The sequence below is a fragment of the Aythya ferina genome (genome assembly GCF_964211825.1).
Source record: "Aythya ferina genome assembly, chromosome: 5".
NCBI lineage: Eukaryota > Metazoa > Chordata > Aves > Anseriformes > Anatidae > Aythya > Aythya ferina.
In genome coordinates, this window is record NC_140301.1 from 46,861,310 (window position 1) to 46,881,666 (window position 20,357).

Consider the following 20,357-nt stretch of genomic DNA (forward strand, 5'->3'; position numbering starts at 1 on the left):
TTAAACTAAAAGAGGATAAATTATACTAGACATTAGGAGAAAATTCTTCCCTGTAAGGGTAGTGAGGCACTGGACCAGGTTGCCCAGGGAAGCTGTGGATGCCCCATCCCTGGAGGTGTTGACCAGGCTGGATGAGGCCTTGGGCAACCTGATCTAGTGGGTGGCACCCCTGCCCATGGCAGGGGGCTGGAATTAAATATCTTTAAGGTTCCTTCCAACCCAAACCATTCTATGATTATTTTACTTGAATGTATGAATTTTTTTTCTCTATCCACCACAACTAAACTGCTATCTCCTAACCTACAAACTGGCCGATTGACTTTAACTCCATGCCAAGCACAACCACACCCAAGTACACCTATGTATAACTTTGCTGTGTGTACTAAGTAAATAAGTACTTATTTTAGTTAAATAAATTATGGATTGTAACTAAACATTTATTTAAAACATGAATGACTCAGCGGAGAGCAAAACAAGCTATTCTATGGCATACAAGTAAGAACAATAAGCAATTTAGCAGGTCCTCTAGCAGTATTTTGTTAACAACGAAAGTATATCTGTTCTATATGAGTATGGTGGGAAAGTGGAAAAAACAAAACACATTAATTTCTTAAATTAGACTAGCTCCAAATCTTTTCAAGAAGCTTTCTTATGTCACACGCTTGTGCAACTTGGTGGAAAAAGTAACTGCAAATCCAAGTCTTTGTGACCAAGATATATTTGGATAAAAGCAACAGCCCGACGCATACAAATGAATAATTCCTACATCACATTAAAGGCTTGACAGAGAATATCACTTAAAATAATACCACTCTCAACTTGGAAGACAAAAATGTGCAACCCTACAAATCTGAGGATGAATTCATATCGCTCAAAACCACTTCCAGTTTACAGACAGAAAATCTGCTCAGAAGCTTTGGGCTGTCTTTAATTTTGGTGCTTCACACCAATGACTACCAATGAGTTCTTCACAGTTCATATAATCTCAATGTCTTAGCAACAAGCTCTCAGGGAAAAAATAGTACATGAACACCCCCAGCCCCAACAGAGCAGCCTTGCTACATTTGGGATACAGAAGTGTCTAGTGGCTTGATTTCCAAGTCTTGCCAGTAAGAGACACAAGAACAAAATACCAAATGAATCTAAATTTCCTGTTTTGAGAGAATTGATTTAGGGGAAAAAAAAGACAGATAGATTCAATTTTAGCATCTCCAGCATCCTTTTTGTGAAATTTTCATGGCTAAACAAAAGAAACATGGTATAGCTGCAACTGGTATAAAATTGATTTGCAGTTCATCGAAGGGTGAGGTCAGGACCTTCATCACTGGAGGTCTGCCTAATCTGTTTTGAAAATATGCATCAGGAAGAACATGACTTTGGGTTTTCTTGTTTGCTTGTTTGTTCCGAGTAAGTTACCTGAATCTCCTTTACCCCAGTTTTACATGATTAACTGATCTTTGAGATTGACTGTGAACTAATGGATATTGAATGGAGTGGCAAGGAACTCCTCCAACATCAACACTGTTGCTATTAAACAACTTCATTAAGCTTGGTAATATAACACAGATTAAATTTAAATAAACAGCGGATTAACCTATGCTAGAAAGTTCATCTATTAATGGCAGGTGGCAGCAGAGAATTAAATTTAAAGGTAGATCAGAAGCAGCCCTATGCTGCACTAGGAAGACTGAGCTCAAGGAGTATATACAAGTTTTGACTACTAAATTAGAAAGGAAATAAGTATAGCTGTATAGAGTCCATGAAACAACAATAAGAATAGAATGCTTGCAGAACACCACCACACTAAAAGGTTATGACAAGCGGGTCTGCTTTCTTTCAAAAAAGATTGGATGGAGTAACTATTGTATTCTCTTACAAATAGTTCCTTGTGTTAATTTTTTTTCCATGTCTAGAGAGGATAGAACAAAGCTTTGGCTGATAGCAAGGAAAAAAAAACAAAACCCAACAACTTGACCTCATGACTATTGTCCCAGCTCTTTAACTGCTCTGTTCTGACAGGTTGGATGCAAGCCCCCATCAAAAAAGGGCAATACAGAAATCTTCCCATGAAGCAATCAAAACCGTCTAGGTTCCTACTTTCCAAAATTTCCTGCTGGAAAGGCAGCAATAATGCTGGTAAAATAACGTTTTTTGGAATAGCCTACGGTATCTGAATTCCTTCTTTAATAAAAGCTGATATCTGTTAATAGACCTTCTCCCTTCTACCACGATGAAGTTAAAAGTGAGTACTAAGCTGAAGTAGAAATTACAGCATTTATCTTTGGAATCACACATTTAAACATTTTAAAGAAAATATTGCTACTGACACATACAAAGCTGTATATCTACTGAAATTTGTGTGGTTAAACAGCTTCCATCTAAAAGACTGAGATGCAAATCAAATGGTATACTAAAAATCAAGTTGGAACGCTATTATTATTCCAGAACAACCTCTGTATTTCTGCAAGATTCATCAGAATCATAATTAATACTTGAAGATTTCATCAACTTCACCTGCTCCTATCCAACAGCAAGCCCAGACCAACTTATCATATTCTGAAGAACTACTGGTGGCCAAATTTTTCATGGGAACAGGGTACAGAATCTCATAAAAATCATTTTCTTACAGCTTGCTTCCCTTCACACCACTTTTATATTAATCATCCCTTGAGATATTTTTTTTTTTTTAAAAAGGGAATATGTTGGGGCCAATTAGTAGTTAATAGTCCTTGATTCAGAGATTACAGTTTAAACAAGACAGCTCATTTCTTCATGTCTAGCAAATAAAAAACAACCCACGGTCTGTGACATCAAGTTTCTTTGCTGTTTTCAAGAGAAGGACAGAAAGAAGGAAGGATAAGTGGTGCCTGCTGAGATTTCTTCTGTCCCTGCTCACAGTTTTCATTACTTTCGTCTTCCCTGGCTCTCCTCCAGCATCCCCACTCCTGAAGCCTCCATGGCTTGGGACAGAGAGGTGCTTCAGGATGCTGCCAGCCCTGGAGAAAGGCAGGACCTTTGGGAGCCTGAGGAATCCATTCAGGTGGCTTGAGTTGAATGCTATTGTTCCTCCTGTAAGTGCTGGAATATCATGCAATGAATATTCCTATTTGCTATAGTTGCTTCTGCCCCTAATTTGTTGTCAGTAATTCCCCTGTTTAATCCACCTTGGGAACACAAAAAGCTCAGCTCAGAAATCCAGGCATAACTCAAAATTGGCCAATTCTGGGCAGTAATCCATGAAGAGTTAAATCCTGAAGTACTGCCAATTGTTAAAATTAAAGCTATCTTCAAGTAATATCCGGAGTGCTGTCACTTCTCAAAAAAAAATGATATCCACCCACAGGACAGCCAAATGTACCAACTGAATTTAAAAGGGCTGTTACACCATTCAGCGACTATCAAGTGTGCAAGCTGATCTTTGAAAGCAACAGACTTGTAGAAGAGGGGGCACACACTTCAGAGGCTCATCCAGCCCAAGAACACATCCTCCCCTAATTCACATCAACATACATAATACCTCCAAGATGGGCCAAAGCTCATGACTTCTGCAATGACAGCTTTCAGCAGTCAGCATTTCATTTTCAAAACAAAATATTCAACTCAGACAAAAACTGGGAATACAGCACCTGCAAAATTTTTCCCAGATGGACCTCTGAAATCCCTTACTGCTCTGGTTGTACTTCCAATATTTCTTTTAACAACAGGAGCTGAAGCCAAGGCTAACACACTGCTCTCTGCTTTCCTGATCCTTACAGCTGCTGTTACGTGCTTGCTGTTGCACTGAAAACACACACATCAAAATGGGCAGGGGATTCTAACAAGGGTGAATCTGTTTCTCACACTTCATCTGTGACAATGTCACATACTCACGTCTAAGCAGCAAACTGCACAGGTTTGTAAAATGATGACTCCTACATCCATTCCTGAAAGTAAACGAGAACAAATCTACAACCTTGTGCTGTCCTCCTATTCATGAGCTGAAATCTGTTAACAAATCAAATTATTTACTTGGAAATATCTACCCAATTAAAGCAAAAGAATTACATTTATATCTGCATCAAAAATAAGAACCAGGTAATTATAAGAAAGGAGTACGTATGCATAAAGAACACTTGGCGTACTATCCATCAGCTCACACTATACAGATCTATTCGGAAGGCACTAAATACATCAGACACCCAAGACAACCCTTACATGTTTCTGTGTTCCAGAACAGTGCCTACAAGCAAAGCACAGCCAGAGGTCAGTCCTGCTGTACAAAGGCTGACTTGTCTGTGTGGCGCTGATCAAATCTCAGCTCTGCTTCAACCATTCTGCGGAGATGGCTCTTTTGGGACCAGCTGAGTTCCAAGAGCACATGGCTACAATAGCAGCTTTGTACCAAACTTAATGTCAAGAAGACCCAGGAGATCCATGAAAGGACTCTCCTTCATATTTGGGCAGATCCAGACAGAGTCCCAGACACTTACTGCTTTCCCTGTTGTTCTTGAGAAACCATTTGCTATCATGCTGCCAAAGCCTTCAAATGATCCAGCCACAGAACAGTCCCAAGCTGCAGCCAGTCACTCTCCACTTGCTGTTGCCTTAGCCAGCACTCAGCAATTCCTTCTTGTTCACTGTTACTTTGTCTATAGCTTTTAAATATCACTCATTACTGCAATAACTATGAGACATTGAGAAGAAAAAGAAGCTTTGCTTGCAATGATGATTAGACTGTATGCAGAGTATCTCCTGTCCTGCTTAACATGCATCTCAATGTAAAGCCAATTAAACAGGGAATGATTTGTGCAACAGGAGCGAAGAATATAAAATAACATAGAGTGCAAGGAATAAGCACCAAAAAGCAGCAAAACTGTACCTTAAGCCATAAACATTAAGTTGCAATTGAGAAAACAGAAAATAACAGCCAACATGACATAATACACACATGAAAAATGCACCCATAGATAAATACACAGTCACAAGCTTCAAGTGAAGAACTACTAAAATTGCTTGGAATATTTCTATTAAAACATCAATTTAATACATTGTGGAAAAAGACAGCATTGATTACTGTATATGGAAGTAAGAACAAAAAGGATCATCACATTAGAATTACAGAAATCCATGCTGCTCCTTTAACTCCCGTCTTAAAAAAAAAAAAAAAAAGAAAAGACACAGTCAAAATAGAATACAGAGAGACAAGGGGTGATGAGGACAATAAAATGATTCCTCAAAATAATCTAATAAAAGATTAGGAGTCTTCAGCAAGGGGACCGATACAGAAGAGAAACAACTGAAAGAATAAAACTGTCAATTAAGAAAGTGTGAATAATCAGCCCCTGCTCACTTCTCCATAAACCAAGAGCAATGGCATCAAATCAAAACCAAGGAAAGTTTTAAAACCTCTACCCACAAATTCAGAGCAAGCATTTTTTTTTCTACATGGAGCATGTTGCAGCACCTGTACTGGAGGATGGTATGGACAACATGGACAACAGAAGTACTGTGGAGGTGCAAACAGGACTGCACAAACTGGCAGAGCACAAGGGCCATCACCTGACAGTGAACGCACCTCTGCACTTCTGCCTGCTGCAGTTAAGGATGGCAAACCAGAGGAAATTGATCATTGTATACTTTCCTTTTTTCCCTCCCCTTATATTTTCCTGAACATTTTTTCCTAAGCAGACAGCATGATGAACTAAAAGTAATTCTGAGCAATATACTCATTACTCAAATAAAAGGAAAACAAACTATAATACTAGTCTTTTAGGATTATACTTTATCCCATGTTTTTCAAATATATGAACAATGTATTTCAATATCGTTCAATGTACTAAGCAGTATTTCATTAGCAATACATTTTTTCTCATGGTAAAATTAATTAGCATAAGAAGAGACTGTAATTAAAACAGCTTGCGACCATCCCATGACCCCAACAGAGCTGGAATGGGAATTAATTTCCTGTTAGATTCATGACAGCAAATAATCTCTGCATCTGATAAAGGTAGTTAGATATTCATCTCCAATAAATCCCATGCCTCCCACATACTGTTCTGCTATTTCCTTTCTCCAGCAGCCCTTTCTGCAGCTGTTCTTTATAATTAGAAGGAAGATGTTGATGTGCAGAAGCCTTACTCCTGTTTGGAAAAAGGACAGGTCTAACAGGACGAGAATTGCGTGCTCTTTCACCAAAGCTGTTATGGAACAAGTTCAGCATGGATTTTAACATGGCAGCGTGCTCAGCTGAAAAGGCTTGACATTTTGTGTTGGAAACACATGACTAAACGTCCCATTGCAGTAACTACTCTGCACGCAATCAAACTCTGTATTATAAAGCTAAGCTTTATAAGTATATATACATTATACCCCGAATTAGAACCAAAATCCTGTCAACTGCAGCATTTACACAAATACTGCTTGGTTAAATTGCAGATCATTTCATCTTTTACCACAAAAAAAAAAAAAAAAAAAGTATCTTTGGACAAAGAAAGCCATGTGCCTCTACTGCTATTGTCTCAACTCATTTCAAAGATTTCAATCTCATTTGCAGAGTGACAAGCAGCATACACAATCAGACTACAGCAGTCCCGGACAGCAGACACTCTCCAGACAACTAAAAAAAAGCTATCTGATAAGAACGATGTTTCTCCTTCCTCCAGAATTAAGATAAATGTAGGAACACTGGCGCAGCACTAAGCCCACGCTAGCAGGCCTAGCCGACTGAGGCACATACATCACACTCCTGACATAAAGCAAGCATCTCCGCGCAGCAGAGCGTTATTGAAATGTCAGTGACAGAGGAAAAACCAGCAATTAACCCAAGAATGTTGGAGGAACACAAAGGAAAAACTTCGTACATATTTAATGTGTAACTCCCAAGACTTTGCCCCCACAGCTGTGCAGCTGGCTGTGAGCTGGGCTGTAAAGGATATACATCTTACTCTACAGGGGGCTGAAAAGGGGCCAAAGGAAATAGAGGACTTGTGAAAGAAAATAAAGTGAGCCTCACCATGCTGAGCGCTCAGGCTAGCTTTCTGTAGCTTATCTGTGAGAGACGTTCTCTGGCAGCCCGTCTGCACCAGCACAGAACAGGACGCTCACAGACACATTTTCCCAGGGTCTGCACAATCACAAGTGGTACTGCTGGAGTTCAGCTCGTTTCTGTGGCAAGAGGCTTGCAGCATCCTGCTCAGGCACGTACACGGGCCCAAAAGTCGTCTGCTGAGCAAACAGTCGTCTTCCGCTTTCTACAAGGGGAATTTCCCAGTTCCCAGGAAGGCTTCTAAAGCAAACTTGCCTTCATTTCAACCTTTCACAATATATGCACCTAAGCTATCAGAAGCCCAAAGAAAACGCAGTTTAGTCTGCTAAATTCACACTGATGCTAAATTTAATAGGGCTCATTGTACTCATTCATCTCAAACCCATTTTGCCAATAGCTTATTTCTCCAAGCTTCATCTAGAGGTGCATCCTTAGTTTACTTCTATAACTGCAATGAAAGCTATTGTCTGTAAAACTACTACTTACGCCAATTAACCACAGCTATTAAGAAATGTCTTTTTAAGGAAAATAGCATTAACGAAGTGTACATCAAATATGAGCATATAAGCTTTTTTTCCTTAAACAGTTTTTAAATGCAGCTCAGCTCACAGCAATCTCCAGTTTTCCTATCCTTCTTAAAAACAGGACAGAGAATTACATACCACTGATGACACTCAGCACTTTCATCCCATTTCTGAAAGGCAATCTCCAGCTCTTCTTTCCCTGCAAGTGGTCAGAGGTAAGAAATTCAGCCACTTTCAGTCCTAGCCTCCTCTAAGGAGGGAGGGACCTCACATGGAGCAGGGGCAGAGTGATGGTGAAGGACAGTCAAGTGACAAAGTGGTATGGACCAACCACAACCCTTTTCCCCTGCACTGCCCGGGGGGACCAGGTAGAAAAGGATGGGGGGAAAGTGTTTTTAGTTTGCTTTTAACTCTTACTGCTCTAGACTCTTAGTGATAGGCAATAAATTATTCTTCCTCATGATGAGTTTGGTTTGCCCATTTCAGTAAATGGTAAGTGATCTCCTTGTCCTTATTTCAACCTGCAAGGTTTTTTTTTGTCATCACATTTTCTCCCCCTGTTCTGTTGAGGAGGGGGAGTGAGAGAACAACATGGCAGAGCTTAGCTTGCTACTGGTGTGAAACCACCACATCCATATATAATTTCACACCCTTGCAGTGATATGGAGCATCCAATATCACTCAAAGAGATCATGTGAATTTTAAGCACAGTAGCAAATTTTCTTGACCTGTCAACATGATTTCACCCTATTTGGAAGTACATTCATCTGTAACAAAAAGTATCTTCCCTAACGTGTCAAGAAAAGTTAACAAAGTTTGCAATGGTTTTGTTCTGATTCATTCCACAGCCTTAGATCTAGAATTTGCCTCACTTCCCTTCTTTCCTCTAAGAACCTGCAGACTCAAAAAAACGAGAATTAAGCACCTATTAAAGGCAAAAAGAACTATCCAAATAGAAGGTAAATTTCACATTTTAAATGGCTACAGTGGTTTCCAGAAAATAATTATATTACTTATAATATTAAAAAGTATATTTAGTTATTTGGATAATAAACAGGATAGAGATGTTTTAGAATAGAATCTTCTGTCACACATCTTTAATAAAATAAATATGATAATTTGTTTTGTTCTGACCCACCTACAAACTTGCCAAAAAATCAAATTCAAGATAGTAAAGGAGAATGAAATGAAACGAAACTGATTTCACTAACTAAACAGACGCATTTAGTTTTTTTAAGTACCTGCACATGTCAGCAACACAAGAAAAAACAAATGGAATAAAGCAAAAACTTATCTTACTATCACACAGGATATATCTAAGATAGGTTTGAGAAACAAACTTGTACATTTTTAAGTAGCTTTTGGTCCTCTTATGCTGCCTTTCAGAATGCATACCACCAACCACCACAGTACAACCACATAATGCCCCCACACAGTCTGCAGTGCAGGGTTTGTAAGTGTAGCATCAGGTTTAAACACCCCCTTCTCCTTTCCATGAACACACAATTCCTTACCATCAGATGCATATGTTTTCTTCTCATCCGTGTCTTCTGTGATTTCATACATATCACTATATGCTCGGGCCAGGCGCCAAAGAAAGTCTCTCTGGTCCGCATACTGCAGTAAAAACATAAACGAGATGCACCAACTATGTAAAACATCCATTCTGCCATTGATAGAACAAGAGGGAAAAATCAAGAGAGGGCAGATACTACAAGTTGCACAGACATTTCTGAAACCTTAAAAGGTCCAAGTCTACAAGAACTGAAGCAGAACCTCAAAAGAGGAAATTGAGTGGCTGAATTTATAAGCTTACAATGTTACACTTCTGGTACTAATCTAGTGACTGCTGCCCTCTAACAAGGCCTCCCTTCACTTCAGAGGTTATACTGGGGTCATTTTTTTGGCAGTCTCCACTAACCTGAAAACACTGGAGGAAGAAAACAACAACAACAACAAAAAAACAACAACCCCAAACCTCACCACTTCATTAAAATCAGAAATTGAATGTTATTATTCACGTTTCAGTCAGCACTCAGTTTCAATTCCTGGGTCATTCTTGAACCAGAGGTGCACTAATAAAACTGGAGCAGTTATATTCTAACAAATGCAAGCTTTTTTTTTTTAAAAAAAAAAAAAAGTAAACTTAAAAACACAACCATCTAATCTGGTTTATTTTGCAATGGTGCTGTAAATATAAAAAAAGTGGGAGATCACAATAAAGAAGCATACAAAAGTATTTCAGAAACTGACAACTCCGCCATTTCTTCCCAATTGGAAGGAAAAAACTCCCTTGGAATTAGAAATGATCAAGTCATCTTTTATATCTTTCCCTCTGTAACTCATGGAAACACAGGAGTAGTACAGGCTTTGCTTTTTAAAACCTAAAAAGTTGTCTTTAATGGCTATGTAGTTCTCAGATAAATGCTAACAGAGGGTGATGGTACAACTGCAGCAAAGGCAGTCCTGAATTAGCCACTGTAGATCACAACAGCAGCAATGCTGCATTCAGCAAGGCACATTTCAAGGCTGGGTGCATCACTGTGCACGGCCAGAGATAAAAGCTAGCTCCCTGTGACAGCTGGAGTAGAACAGACCTGTGCTACATTCTCTCACCTCAGCTGCAGCACCAACATAAACTGAATCAGGATAGTTTTGTATCACATGTATGATACAGTGACATATCCAGGTTATCAAAACACTAGCTGAGTTTATTGTATAGACATCCCGCTGTTACTTTGCATTTGTGCGGTGCTCACTCAGGGAAAGTGATGACACGATGTAGTGGAGCTCCAGGACAGATAGGGACTGGGAACTGGCTGCTGCTGTAGCCTGACCCGTTTTGGTCTTCAGCCAGCTCCTAGGCTGCTCCTGAGAAAGAGGGCAGCTGAAAAGGGGCCCAGTTGTTGTATAGAACCTGGATCCCACTAAGAAATGCAATTTCCTCTTTCCCAGCTACTTAGCTAAAAACACAAATCACTGCTGGAAGATATAAGAAGGCAACCTTTACCGCCAGTTTATTATTCAGAAGCAGCTGGAATCCCTCTCTCTTCTCTTGCTCATGTCCATTATGCAAGCGGTCAGCCTGCTGCAGTAGCTGACCCAGTCCTTCCTCCAGCAAGGAATCTAAGATTAAAGGTGTTTCATCCTCGTTGACAAGATCCAGGGAATCCCGGCGCACTGTTCTCACTGTTTCACAGCTCACTTCGTCCTCCCCTTCTTCACTCTCTCTCTCAGACTCCCGGTCATAGTCAGACTCCGCATTGGCTGTGGTGTACCTTTCAGGAAAAAAAAAAAGAAAAAAAAAAAAAGAATGGAAAATTAGTCTGAGGAGATGCTGGGCTATGACACATATGGTACACAAAAAACAACTCTTCCTAACAGAGTAATGTATCTCAGTTTATCTCAGAGAATGCTGTGTGATACAAGCCTTTCAAATGACACACCATTCATTATTTCTCATGTAACATATACAACCACGAAAGGTTGAAGAAAGAAAGGAAGCCCCTGAAAAGTTAAGTAGAGCCCAGTCACAAGGTCCATATCTTGTCCACACACTTTAAAAGCTTCCCTTAGGCCTTTTAACTGTAAGAATTAAACACTAAGAAGAGACCTAGAACAATTTAGTTAAATGCATGAATTGTAAAAGAAAATTTCAACAAAAGATCCAACACGCTCATCCACGTAGAAAATATAATTTGAGATTTTTAACCTGTTCCAGGAAATTCAGACATAATAGCTGTTTTGGCAATACCTAATACCTCCATTATATTGTTTGAGTGCTAAACACAAAACAGCTTGTTCCCACTGAAAAGGTACAAAACAGGAGGGGAGCAATCCAAACTATTTGGCTTGAGCAAAAGTCAAGCAAGGAGATGGCAGATGAGCCAAAGAAGGGCACCCCATGAACAAAAACCTAGGCAGTGATTAGCTGCTAAATTAGTCAAAAGAAACAGGATAAAGCTTAGATCAAAACTGCTGAAAATGGCTAAAATTCAGCTCCCCCACATCATACACAGGCACCTAAGTTGCAAATTTAAAGCAGCATAATATAATTGTGGTACAGTACCTACTTACAGAATGAGTGTGAGGGCATAGTTTCAAACAACTTGAAGAAGATTTCTTGACCTATTTGACCCCCTCACATTCTTCTGTGAGTGCTTAACTGGAAGGAGCAGCCCAAGTTAGCCAGGAATTTAAGAATTTGTACTTTTATATTCGGATTTCATTAGTTTATCTGTGTAGAAGGCAACCTTCCTGAAGCAGTAAGCTTCAAATCCCATAAATGTTTAATTCTAGACGATATTTGTTGCTGTTTCCTAATTAACCTGTGCCCAAGTTAAATGCTGAACTTCTAAAAGTTAGAATTAAAAGCTGTCACAGCCTGGGAGTATTCGGTAACTTTAGCTGTATTCCCTTTTGTCCTGGCCACACTGTTCTCCAAGGCAGAATCCATCACTCTGCATGTGAAGCTAGCTGCCTTTGTCTGGAGATACAGATATGTGACTAGTGTGCGTATCTAAAGAAAGCAGTTACACTAATTTGGCCACAGACAGATAACAAAGTACATTTGGCTATCAAAACTTCAGTTTTCTAAGAACCACCAATTATGCTCAAGCATTTCCCTTTCTGGTAGAAGGCAAATAGCCTCATTCACCACAGGCTGCAACTATAAATTTTAAAAAGTACCATTTTGTAGTTTAAAAAATATACAAATAAGACAAGAAGTAAAGTAACAGTCATCTGGCATCCCTGCACAACATGGAAACCAAACACAGGGTGATGTGCTGAAGGTTTTTCATTAAATTCCGCACTGCCTACTTACAACATGGTGGTAGGTGACACTGGCACGGCTCTCATTCAGATCGAGCTAAAAGCTTAATTTCATGGTATTTTCTCACGGTTAATGATATTATTAGTTCCTTAGACTATGTCATTTTCAGTACTTAAACAAAAACTCCTCAAATTTCCTCTGTGGCCGAGATTTAGCCCAATTCATTATTTCCCATCCTAACCCACTAAGCAGCATGGCTGTGGGCTCCACTGCGGTGATATTGTTTCACTGCAACATTTCACTGGTGGCTGCAAAGATTTCAGTACTTAAACCACTTTCCACGTTGAAGGATCCTGAAACACAGTAAGGCCTTTAAAAACAAGCAGCAACAGGTGGCTCCTATACACTCCTTTCTTCACCACAAAAATGTGTTTTCTCCAAGACAGCTCATACAAGATGCTGCCAGCTTAAAAAGAGATGTAATGCTGTATATAATTTCATAAACTCAAGAGTTTTTAGAAAGATTAAGGGATTTAGATATTACCAGCCTATTTTCCCAAGTTTATGATGATGGAAAGTCCTTAAATGCTTTGGTATGTTGAGGCCTCTGGCTAGCACACATCCCGACAGAAAATGAAAACACACTATCTGGAACTGAAAAGCACATGGAAGGAGGTGAAGAAGCCCGAAAGACCAAAGCAGTGCCAAAGCAATATACAGAAATTAAGTTCTGTAACAGCCCAAGACCCCCAGGCTCCTGAAAGCTTGTGGAGATTTTTGTCAATTGTATGTGAAATCGGAGAAGATGTGGTTTATATGTGGTTTATATGTGGTTTATATGGTCCATGTGGTTTATAAAATAAAGCTGAAATGTGACTTTTTTTCACCCCCTGGATTTCATTAAAAGCATGCAATTGCCAGAAATGAATATACGGCTGAAACGTATCTAAGGATAGTCTTATTCTTCCTCCCAGCGGCTGCTAAAAAGCTCAAATATTCTTTTTCCAAAAAGTGCATTTTCTACCCTGATTTTCTACAATACAATATAGTATTTACATCTCTAGAAGAAAACACTGCATGCCAAAGGCAGCTGGTCCTGAACAGACTAACCTTACACTTATTTATGTAGGACAAATACCACAGTGACAAGATACACCATTCATATATCCTATACATACATATATTTATATTTACCTCAAACGAGAGCTGCTTATCCATTAGTTCTTCACTCCAGTCATTAAAACTTCTTATAGATTTTAAATAAAAAGTAAAAAATCCCCTAACCATGAGAAGGTTCCTGATAAAGTAACAAGGTTTTAGAGTAAAATATGCCCCCACTCCACACTTCACTTGAGGTCCTCCGAGAAGAGTCTGAGCAAACCTTAGGATCCGTCCTGGCCTCTATCGTGACTTAAAAATTTCTAATGATCAGATGCCACTTGGGGCTGGTATCTGTTGAAAAATATCACCCTTTTCAATATGCTTTATAAAATATCTGTTGGCAACCTGATGATTAAACACATCTGTTGTTATCTGGATGGCACAGGTCCTGCCTTCAACTATATATATATACAGACAAACATATATATATATATATAAAATTTATTATGTAGCCTTCTGACACATTACACCACCGTGACTCACTTACTCCCAAATTTTGCTTTCATATGAACACACACTTCAGACGAATGAAGCAGTTCTATCACCTGAATGACACCATATCAGCTCTTTCCTGCCTCACCAATTCCAGTTACTGAGACTGAACACTAAAACGACCTATTTGGAAGTAAGAAAGCCTGCTTTCCCACAGATCTGTGTCCTTTGTTCTAGGAGGCTGCTCCAGTAATTGCAGCTTTGTGTCCTGATTACAAACCCATGTTGCAAAGTGTCAGTGTGCACCAGCTGACTGGTCATTACGCCACTACCAAACAGCACCTTTCGTCCCAATTCTGCCTCTCTTTCTCTTTGTGCCTTAATTAACTTCTCTCTTTAAATTGTATTTCATGTCAACTTCATTGGGAAAATGTTTAGTGCCAGCACTGCGTGTTTTAGAAAATGTCTACATACTTCAAAAGCTGTAAAATTCATCTGATTAAGGCACAGTAGCCTTTCATCAGAAAGGCAGAAGTCTGGCACATGTATGCAGCAGACCTCTTCCTTTAATATCACAATACTTGCATTTATACTGGATTCTTTGTGTGTGTTCTTCAATTATACTGTAGTTTTCACCTGGTTTTAGATTAGAAGAACCTAAGCAACAAAAGTGATCACTGATACACACTGAGAAAAATTCACAAGAAATACCTGAGCCAACGACACGTTAGTTAACGGGAGTATGTTTAGATTTCTCAAGTTTTCCAGACATTCTAAAATGTATTATGTATGGAAATTTTATTTGTAGCCTGATAAATCTCTCACTTGATTTTCAGGCTGGGGTCCTAATACCCTTCTTCCTGCAAGGTTTCCTAATCAAATGTTTGTGGGTTTTTTTTGTTTTTTTTTTTTTTTAAGTCTCTCCTACCACCTCCCTAAAAGTCATGCTTGAAATCACAGCACTTATTTCTGGCAAAAGCTCCTGATCACCCATCATACATTAAGAATGAATTCCTGAAACTCCCAACTCCCACTAACAAACACCTTCTGAGGTTTTATCATGTGTGTGTGTTTGCTTCAAATTGTGCCGTGTCATTCAGATTCTCAGGGAGCTGTATCTGCCTTCAGCAATCACTATCAAAGTGTAATAAAAAAAATCTATATTCCGAAGTTATGATCCAGACCAACTGGAGCATTGCTGATTTCCCTATAGTACACTGTTAACTTTCCTACCAAGCTGCGTACAGTAGCAAAGACATGTCCCGTGCTGATAACCACCACTGGAAGGCTTCAGTTTTCTTTTTAAGGAGCAGTCTTTATCATTGGGGCCTCAGAGGGAAATAACTTTCCCTTACATAATACATCAGGTGGACTTATTGCAATAAAAGCAAATAAAACCAGGATGACAGCCAGCCAGCAGGGAAAAGAAAACAAACCTTTTCTTTGCATGACACTGCTCATAAGTAAGTAATTGGGCACCAAAGTCTATAAAAGCTGCCTCAGACATGGTGTTCTGCTTACCCGCCTTCGCTTTCTCCATCATCTGTGGTAGCTGCTCCCGAGTTGGCTGTGAAATAAATTGAACTGGACCCCGTGGAATCACTTCTTTCCCTATGGAACGGGAAACGCCTTCGGCGTGTCACTCTCTGCGTTTCTTCCAGATGGCACCTGTAAGAAAGGCAAAAAGAGAAACAAAACCCACTTGATGGTGAGATTCTGCTTCCGTATGCTACCTCTCTCTAGCAGATTCTATCCAATGTGCTCTATACCCCAAAAAATTCACAAGGTGACTTGCTCTTGCTTACACAAACATCTTGCTACCATCAGTACCATGGTATTCTACTCTTAAAGCAAGTCTGACCACAGCAATACATATGCAAAAGGATAATCATATCACATGCCTTCCTCTGATTTCCTCAGTGAACAAAGGCAGAGGAATCCTGAAGCCCCTTGCAGAACCTAAGACCTCTTATTATGTATCATATGTCACCTACAGTTGGCAGCACTTAATGACAAAACAGCAGTAACAAGAGACAAAGATTTACAAAACAAATAACCTTCCTAGTCTAGAATATGTCCTAAGCAAGTGTCAATACTTACTATTCCAGAAGAAAAAAAATGCAAACTTGGCTAAATATACATTTTTACATATTTTTATATTAATCTCACTGGAGGCCAAGACGCCAGTGGAAACTAAGGAGACTTTTTTTCCACTTTTTCATTCTGCACTTAACATACACTTAATTAATCATGGCTGTTTTCCTGTGCTATGGAGTACAAAAGCACAACGATAGGAAAAGATGAGGAAGGAGAAGGGTCGATACTCACCTGACTTCACCAACGATTTCTCCAGCTAAGTGCTGCAGGCTGTTTCGTAGCTCCTCCACTTCTTTCCTTAGCTCTGCAATGTTTCTCAACATGAAGTCCAGGCGGTCGAGAACATCCACCTGTTCATCCTGTGTCAGCAGAGGTGTGTACACAACACCATCTCCTGCCTCTACAGGAACTGGCATTTTGGACAGGGCTTAAAAAAAATGAGAAAAAGTTCATTAGATGCAAATGGAAAGGGATTTCTCGTAGGAAATCTCAGTTCAGCTTTGTTTTCAGAAAATGGAGGATATAAGAGTTAATCTTGAGTACTGCCTCCTGACCTGGCCTAGGGTTTTGGGTTCTTCCACTGGTTTACCACTCCCCTCTCTGACACCAGCACATAGCCACACCTAACAGTTGTGCAACACTAATCCAGGTGAATAAAGCTCTTTTAACTACACTTCCCTAGATATCCCCTTGTGAAAAATCTAGAAAAAGAGCAAAATCTATGCTGAACATCACTAGGACCACTGCAGAAAAGCAAATTGCTGTTTTTAAGAAGTCCTGACTGCAAATTAATTCAATTTCTGTTCTGCATACTTCTGTATCAACATTACATGTGAAAACTAGTCTACTTTTCTTTTGAATTGCAATCAGCTCTGGAGGCCACCAGCCAGGAGAACAACCAGCCTACAAGGTAACACGTGGCAATGAACAAGGGCAGTACAGCTAACTGTGGACAGACTATTCTGTCCCCAGTGTTAAACAAATGTTAAATAAAAATTATGTTAAATATCTTAAATAACAAATAAAAACGAACAACGATACAAGCCAAACCAAACCAACTAACCAAAAAAAAACAACACCCAAGCCACAACTCTATTCTTATTCAGGAAAACGAAACAGAAACCCAAAGAGCAGACAACGGGCTTCAAATTGCAGCTGTCATCAACACACGTCATCGGCATGGGCCAACCTACAACATTTACCAGTTTGCCTGATCTTTTAAGTCTTCTGGTAGATACAGTGAGATCACCCAGCCCATACAAACAAATGAACATTTGTGAATTTTAATTCGTTACCTCCTCACAGGACTGTTTACAAGTCCGTCCGTCCGTCCCCCCCAACACAGAAGCAGTGACAGGTCTTTAGGTAACCCAGCCAAGGCATTCAGGTGAGAGCACTCTTTTTTTTCCTTTTTTCTTGTTTTTTGGTCTTTTTTTTTGTTGGCTGCAGAGCTACGGGAGCACCTGTCCGTGGCCAGTCCCCCCCTGCCAAGCCCTGCTCCTTTTAAAACCCGAGCGATGCCACAAACAGACGCAGCCTCGTTTTCTACCCCTGCAGCTTTGCCCAAGCTTGGGAAAAAAACAAAACAAAACAAAACAAAACAAACAAACAAAAAGGAATTAAAGAAAAAAGAAGAAAAAACCTGCCCCCACGTGCGTTAACCCCGCGCTCCCCGCGCCGGTCCCTACCCTGGCTCCGCCGCCCCACGGCCTCCGCGCAGCCCGGGCCGAGCCCGCCGGGCCGAGCCCGATCCCGGTCCTGATCCCGATCCCGGTCCTGATCCCGATCCCGATCCCGATTCGGATCCCGCTCCGGATCCCGGCCGTCTCCCGTGCGGCGCCGCCGGAGCAGGCCGAGGCCGAGGCCCAGCCCCAACCCCAGCCCCGCGGCGCCCAGCGCCAGCCCCAGCCCCAGTGACGGGCGGCCGGGCCCGGGCCGCGCCATGGCTGCGGGGGGACGGGGCGGGCCGGGCCGGGAGGACCCGGGGGGACCGGGGGGAACGGGGCCGGGCCGCGCTGTGGCGTCAGGAGGCGTCAGAGCCCCGCGCCTCGGCCGGAGGGAGGGGCCCGGCGGGGGCTGGGCCTGTGCGAGGGTGTGTGTGAGTGTCTATGTGTACATGTGTGTATGTGCACATGTACCTGTAGCAATACCTGTACCTACACTTGTACCTGCACCTGTACGTGCACCTACAGCAACACCTGTACCTACACCAACACCTGTGTTGATACCTACACCTACCCCATACACCTGTACGTACACTTGTACCTATACCTAAACCTGCACGTGTATCTGTACACCTAAAGCTAAACCTACACCTATACCTAAACCTACACCTAAACCTACACCTAAACCTACACCTGCACCTATAGCTGAGCCTACACCTAAACCTACACCTAAACCTAAACCTACACTTGCACCTACACCTAAACCTAAACCTAAACCTAAACCTACACCTAAACCTATAGCTGCACCACACTGCCCCAGTTCCTACAACTACACCACCACAATCCCTACACCACCACAATCACAGCAACACCACCACAAACCCTACAGCCACAGCACAGCCTCGCCAACAACCGTGGTGCCACCAGCACCCAACGAAACCCTTGTGCCAGGGACCTGCCCCATCCCTTTCTCACTGATACAGATATTTCGGGCAATGACTACAGGAGCACCTTCCAGCGGGCACGGAGATGGAAGGCTGAATTTCTTCGTGCGGTTATTACATATAACCCAGGGCAGCACAAATTCATGGTCCTGCGGATATTAAAGATATTATCAGAGTAACACCGTGCTGCAGCCTGCTGTTCCTGTTCGTCTCGTGTCGCACTTTAATGAAAGTAATAAAAACAAGGTTTTGTGAAAGAAATAATTTCCGGAAATAATAGCTCCTGCTTGAGCCCCGTTACTCTTTCCCTTTAACCCCTCATGATTCAGCAGAAAAAAAAATTGGGCTGGTCAGGTGGAGTGTTGTAAAGACCTGATATCCCCACTGGATTTCATTTTCTTTCTTTTTCTTTTGGTTTTCATAAGCTCCTTTGGGTTTATCACCGTAACAGGTTCAGCTGCTCACATAATATCCTACAGCCTGCCTTCCCAGTCATTACCTTTTTGCCCTGAAACGTGCCAGTCCTGCAAACAACCCCAAAATTGCGCTGGTGTTTTTGTCATTGTCATGAAACCCTTCTGAAACAAAGAGATTGCTGCTGAAGGTAAAGCAGTAATAATGTCCTTTCCCATTTCCCCACAAATCCTTTTGCTGGGGCCAGAGGGAGGGCATAAATCCTAAATCATCAGTGAAGCTGCTGACACTACCAGACCCACCATGTAGGTTACTGGAATACAGTGGGGCTCTGGGGAAATGAACATGCATGTAGACTGATTTAAGTTCTTTTTATTTTCTAAATGCTTTACTTTTCCTAAAATAACCTTGTAATTTGGTTTTACAGAGACACTTTGGGTCTGTTTGCTAACAGATCTCCAGCAGACGTGCCAGACAGGATGCTGACGCTGTGACCAGTGACAAATGGCCTCGCATCTGACACACAAACCAGAGCTTAGCAAGAAGCACAGATGACTTTCAGAGGCATTTTATCCTTATCTCTCTGGGGGAGGAAGTCTATTTCTCCCACATGACATCAAAATGTGGAGTGAGAATCACCAGCTCCTCATAAAAACACACAGCATCATCACTTGGAGCAGGATCAAAGCCAACAGGTTGCAAGGACCCAGTGCTGTGGATGAACAACTTGCTTGGTAATTAGGAAGCAATTCTTCATTACTAAAAGGCAGTGGAATTATTTTCATACGCCTCAAGTTTTCATTAAGCGTGGTGTTCCTGGAATAGCAAATCTTTTGATGTAATGAGTGCTCCTCATCCCCAGAGCAGAGGGGCTCGCAGGTCACTTGGACCATCAGCTCTGGGTCTGGAATTGTGGCCTGAAGGCTGGTGGAGGGCTCTGGGAGCACTCTGCAGTGTGACATCTCTCAAAACCTCACTCTTTGCTGGCTGAAGGCTGGACAGCTTCCAGGAGTCTGAAATGGTTATTTTAGAGAGCAAACCATTCATAGGACTTGCCATGATACAGAGGGTGTAAAGAACCACTGGCTTTTGGTTGAGATCGCAGTATTTTAGTTGGAGATGGACTCTGCCTAAGGCAAGGAAGATATTAATGATAAAATTAATGGCAAAATCATGAGCTCCAGGCTTTTGCGTTTTAATTTCTCTATCCCACAGTAAATGCAGTGAATCTGTGGGCTGGTTATATTTTATAGAATTGTAGAGTGGTTTGGGCTGGAAGGGACCTTCAAGACCAGCTGGTTCCAACCCCCTGCCATGGGCAGG

The 20,357-nt window shown here is 41.2% G+C and overlaps 1 protein-coding gene and 1 long non-coding RNA gene across 3 annotated transcripts in view; one reads left to right on the forward strand and one right to left on the reverse strand.

Moving 5' to 3' along the window:
• RMDN3 (regulator of microtubule dynamics 3) overlaps positions 1-18,026 on the reverse strand; it is a 41,521-nt gene extending 23,495 nt beyond the window's left edge. The window contains exons 1-6 of one of the 2 annotated variants that reach the window (XM_084520091.1): positions 17,701-18,026; positions 16,244-16,439; positions 15,437-15,583; positions 10,559-10,826; positions 9,063-9,165; positions 7,687-7,747 (exon numbers count right to left, since the gene is read on the reverse strand). In XM_084520091.1, the coding sequence (XP_084376217.1) occupies positions 7,687-7,747; positions 9,063-9,165; positions 10,559-10,826; positions 15,437-15,583; positions 16,244-16,439; positions 17,701-17,956 (1,031 nt within the window). In that variant the 5' untranslated portion in view covers positions 17,957-18,026. Of the gene's footprint in view, positions 1-7,686; positions 7,748-9,062; positions 9,166-10,558; positions 10,827-15,436; positions 15,584-16,243; positions 16,440-17,307; positions 17,564-17,700 lie in introns of those variants that run through there. The other variant, XM_084520092.1, reaches the window with a different exon arrangement.
• On the forward strand, positions 17,160-20,211 carry LOC311437175. The gene is made up of 2 exons (XR_014693340.1): positions 17,160-17,399; positions 19,462-20,211. It is a non-coding gene; the product is annotated as an uncharacterized lncRNA (long non-coding RNA).
• The last annotated feature ends 146 nt before the right edge of the window (positions 20,212-20,357 follow it).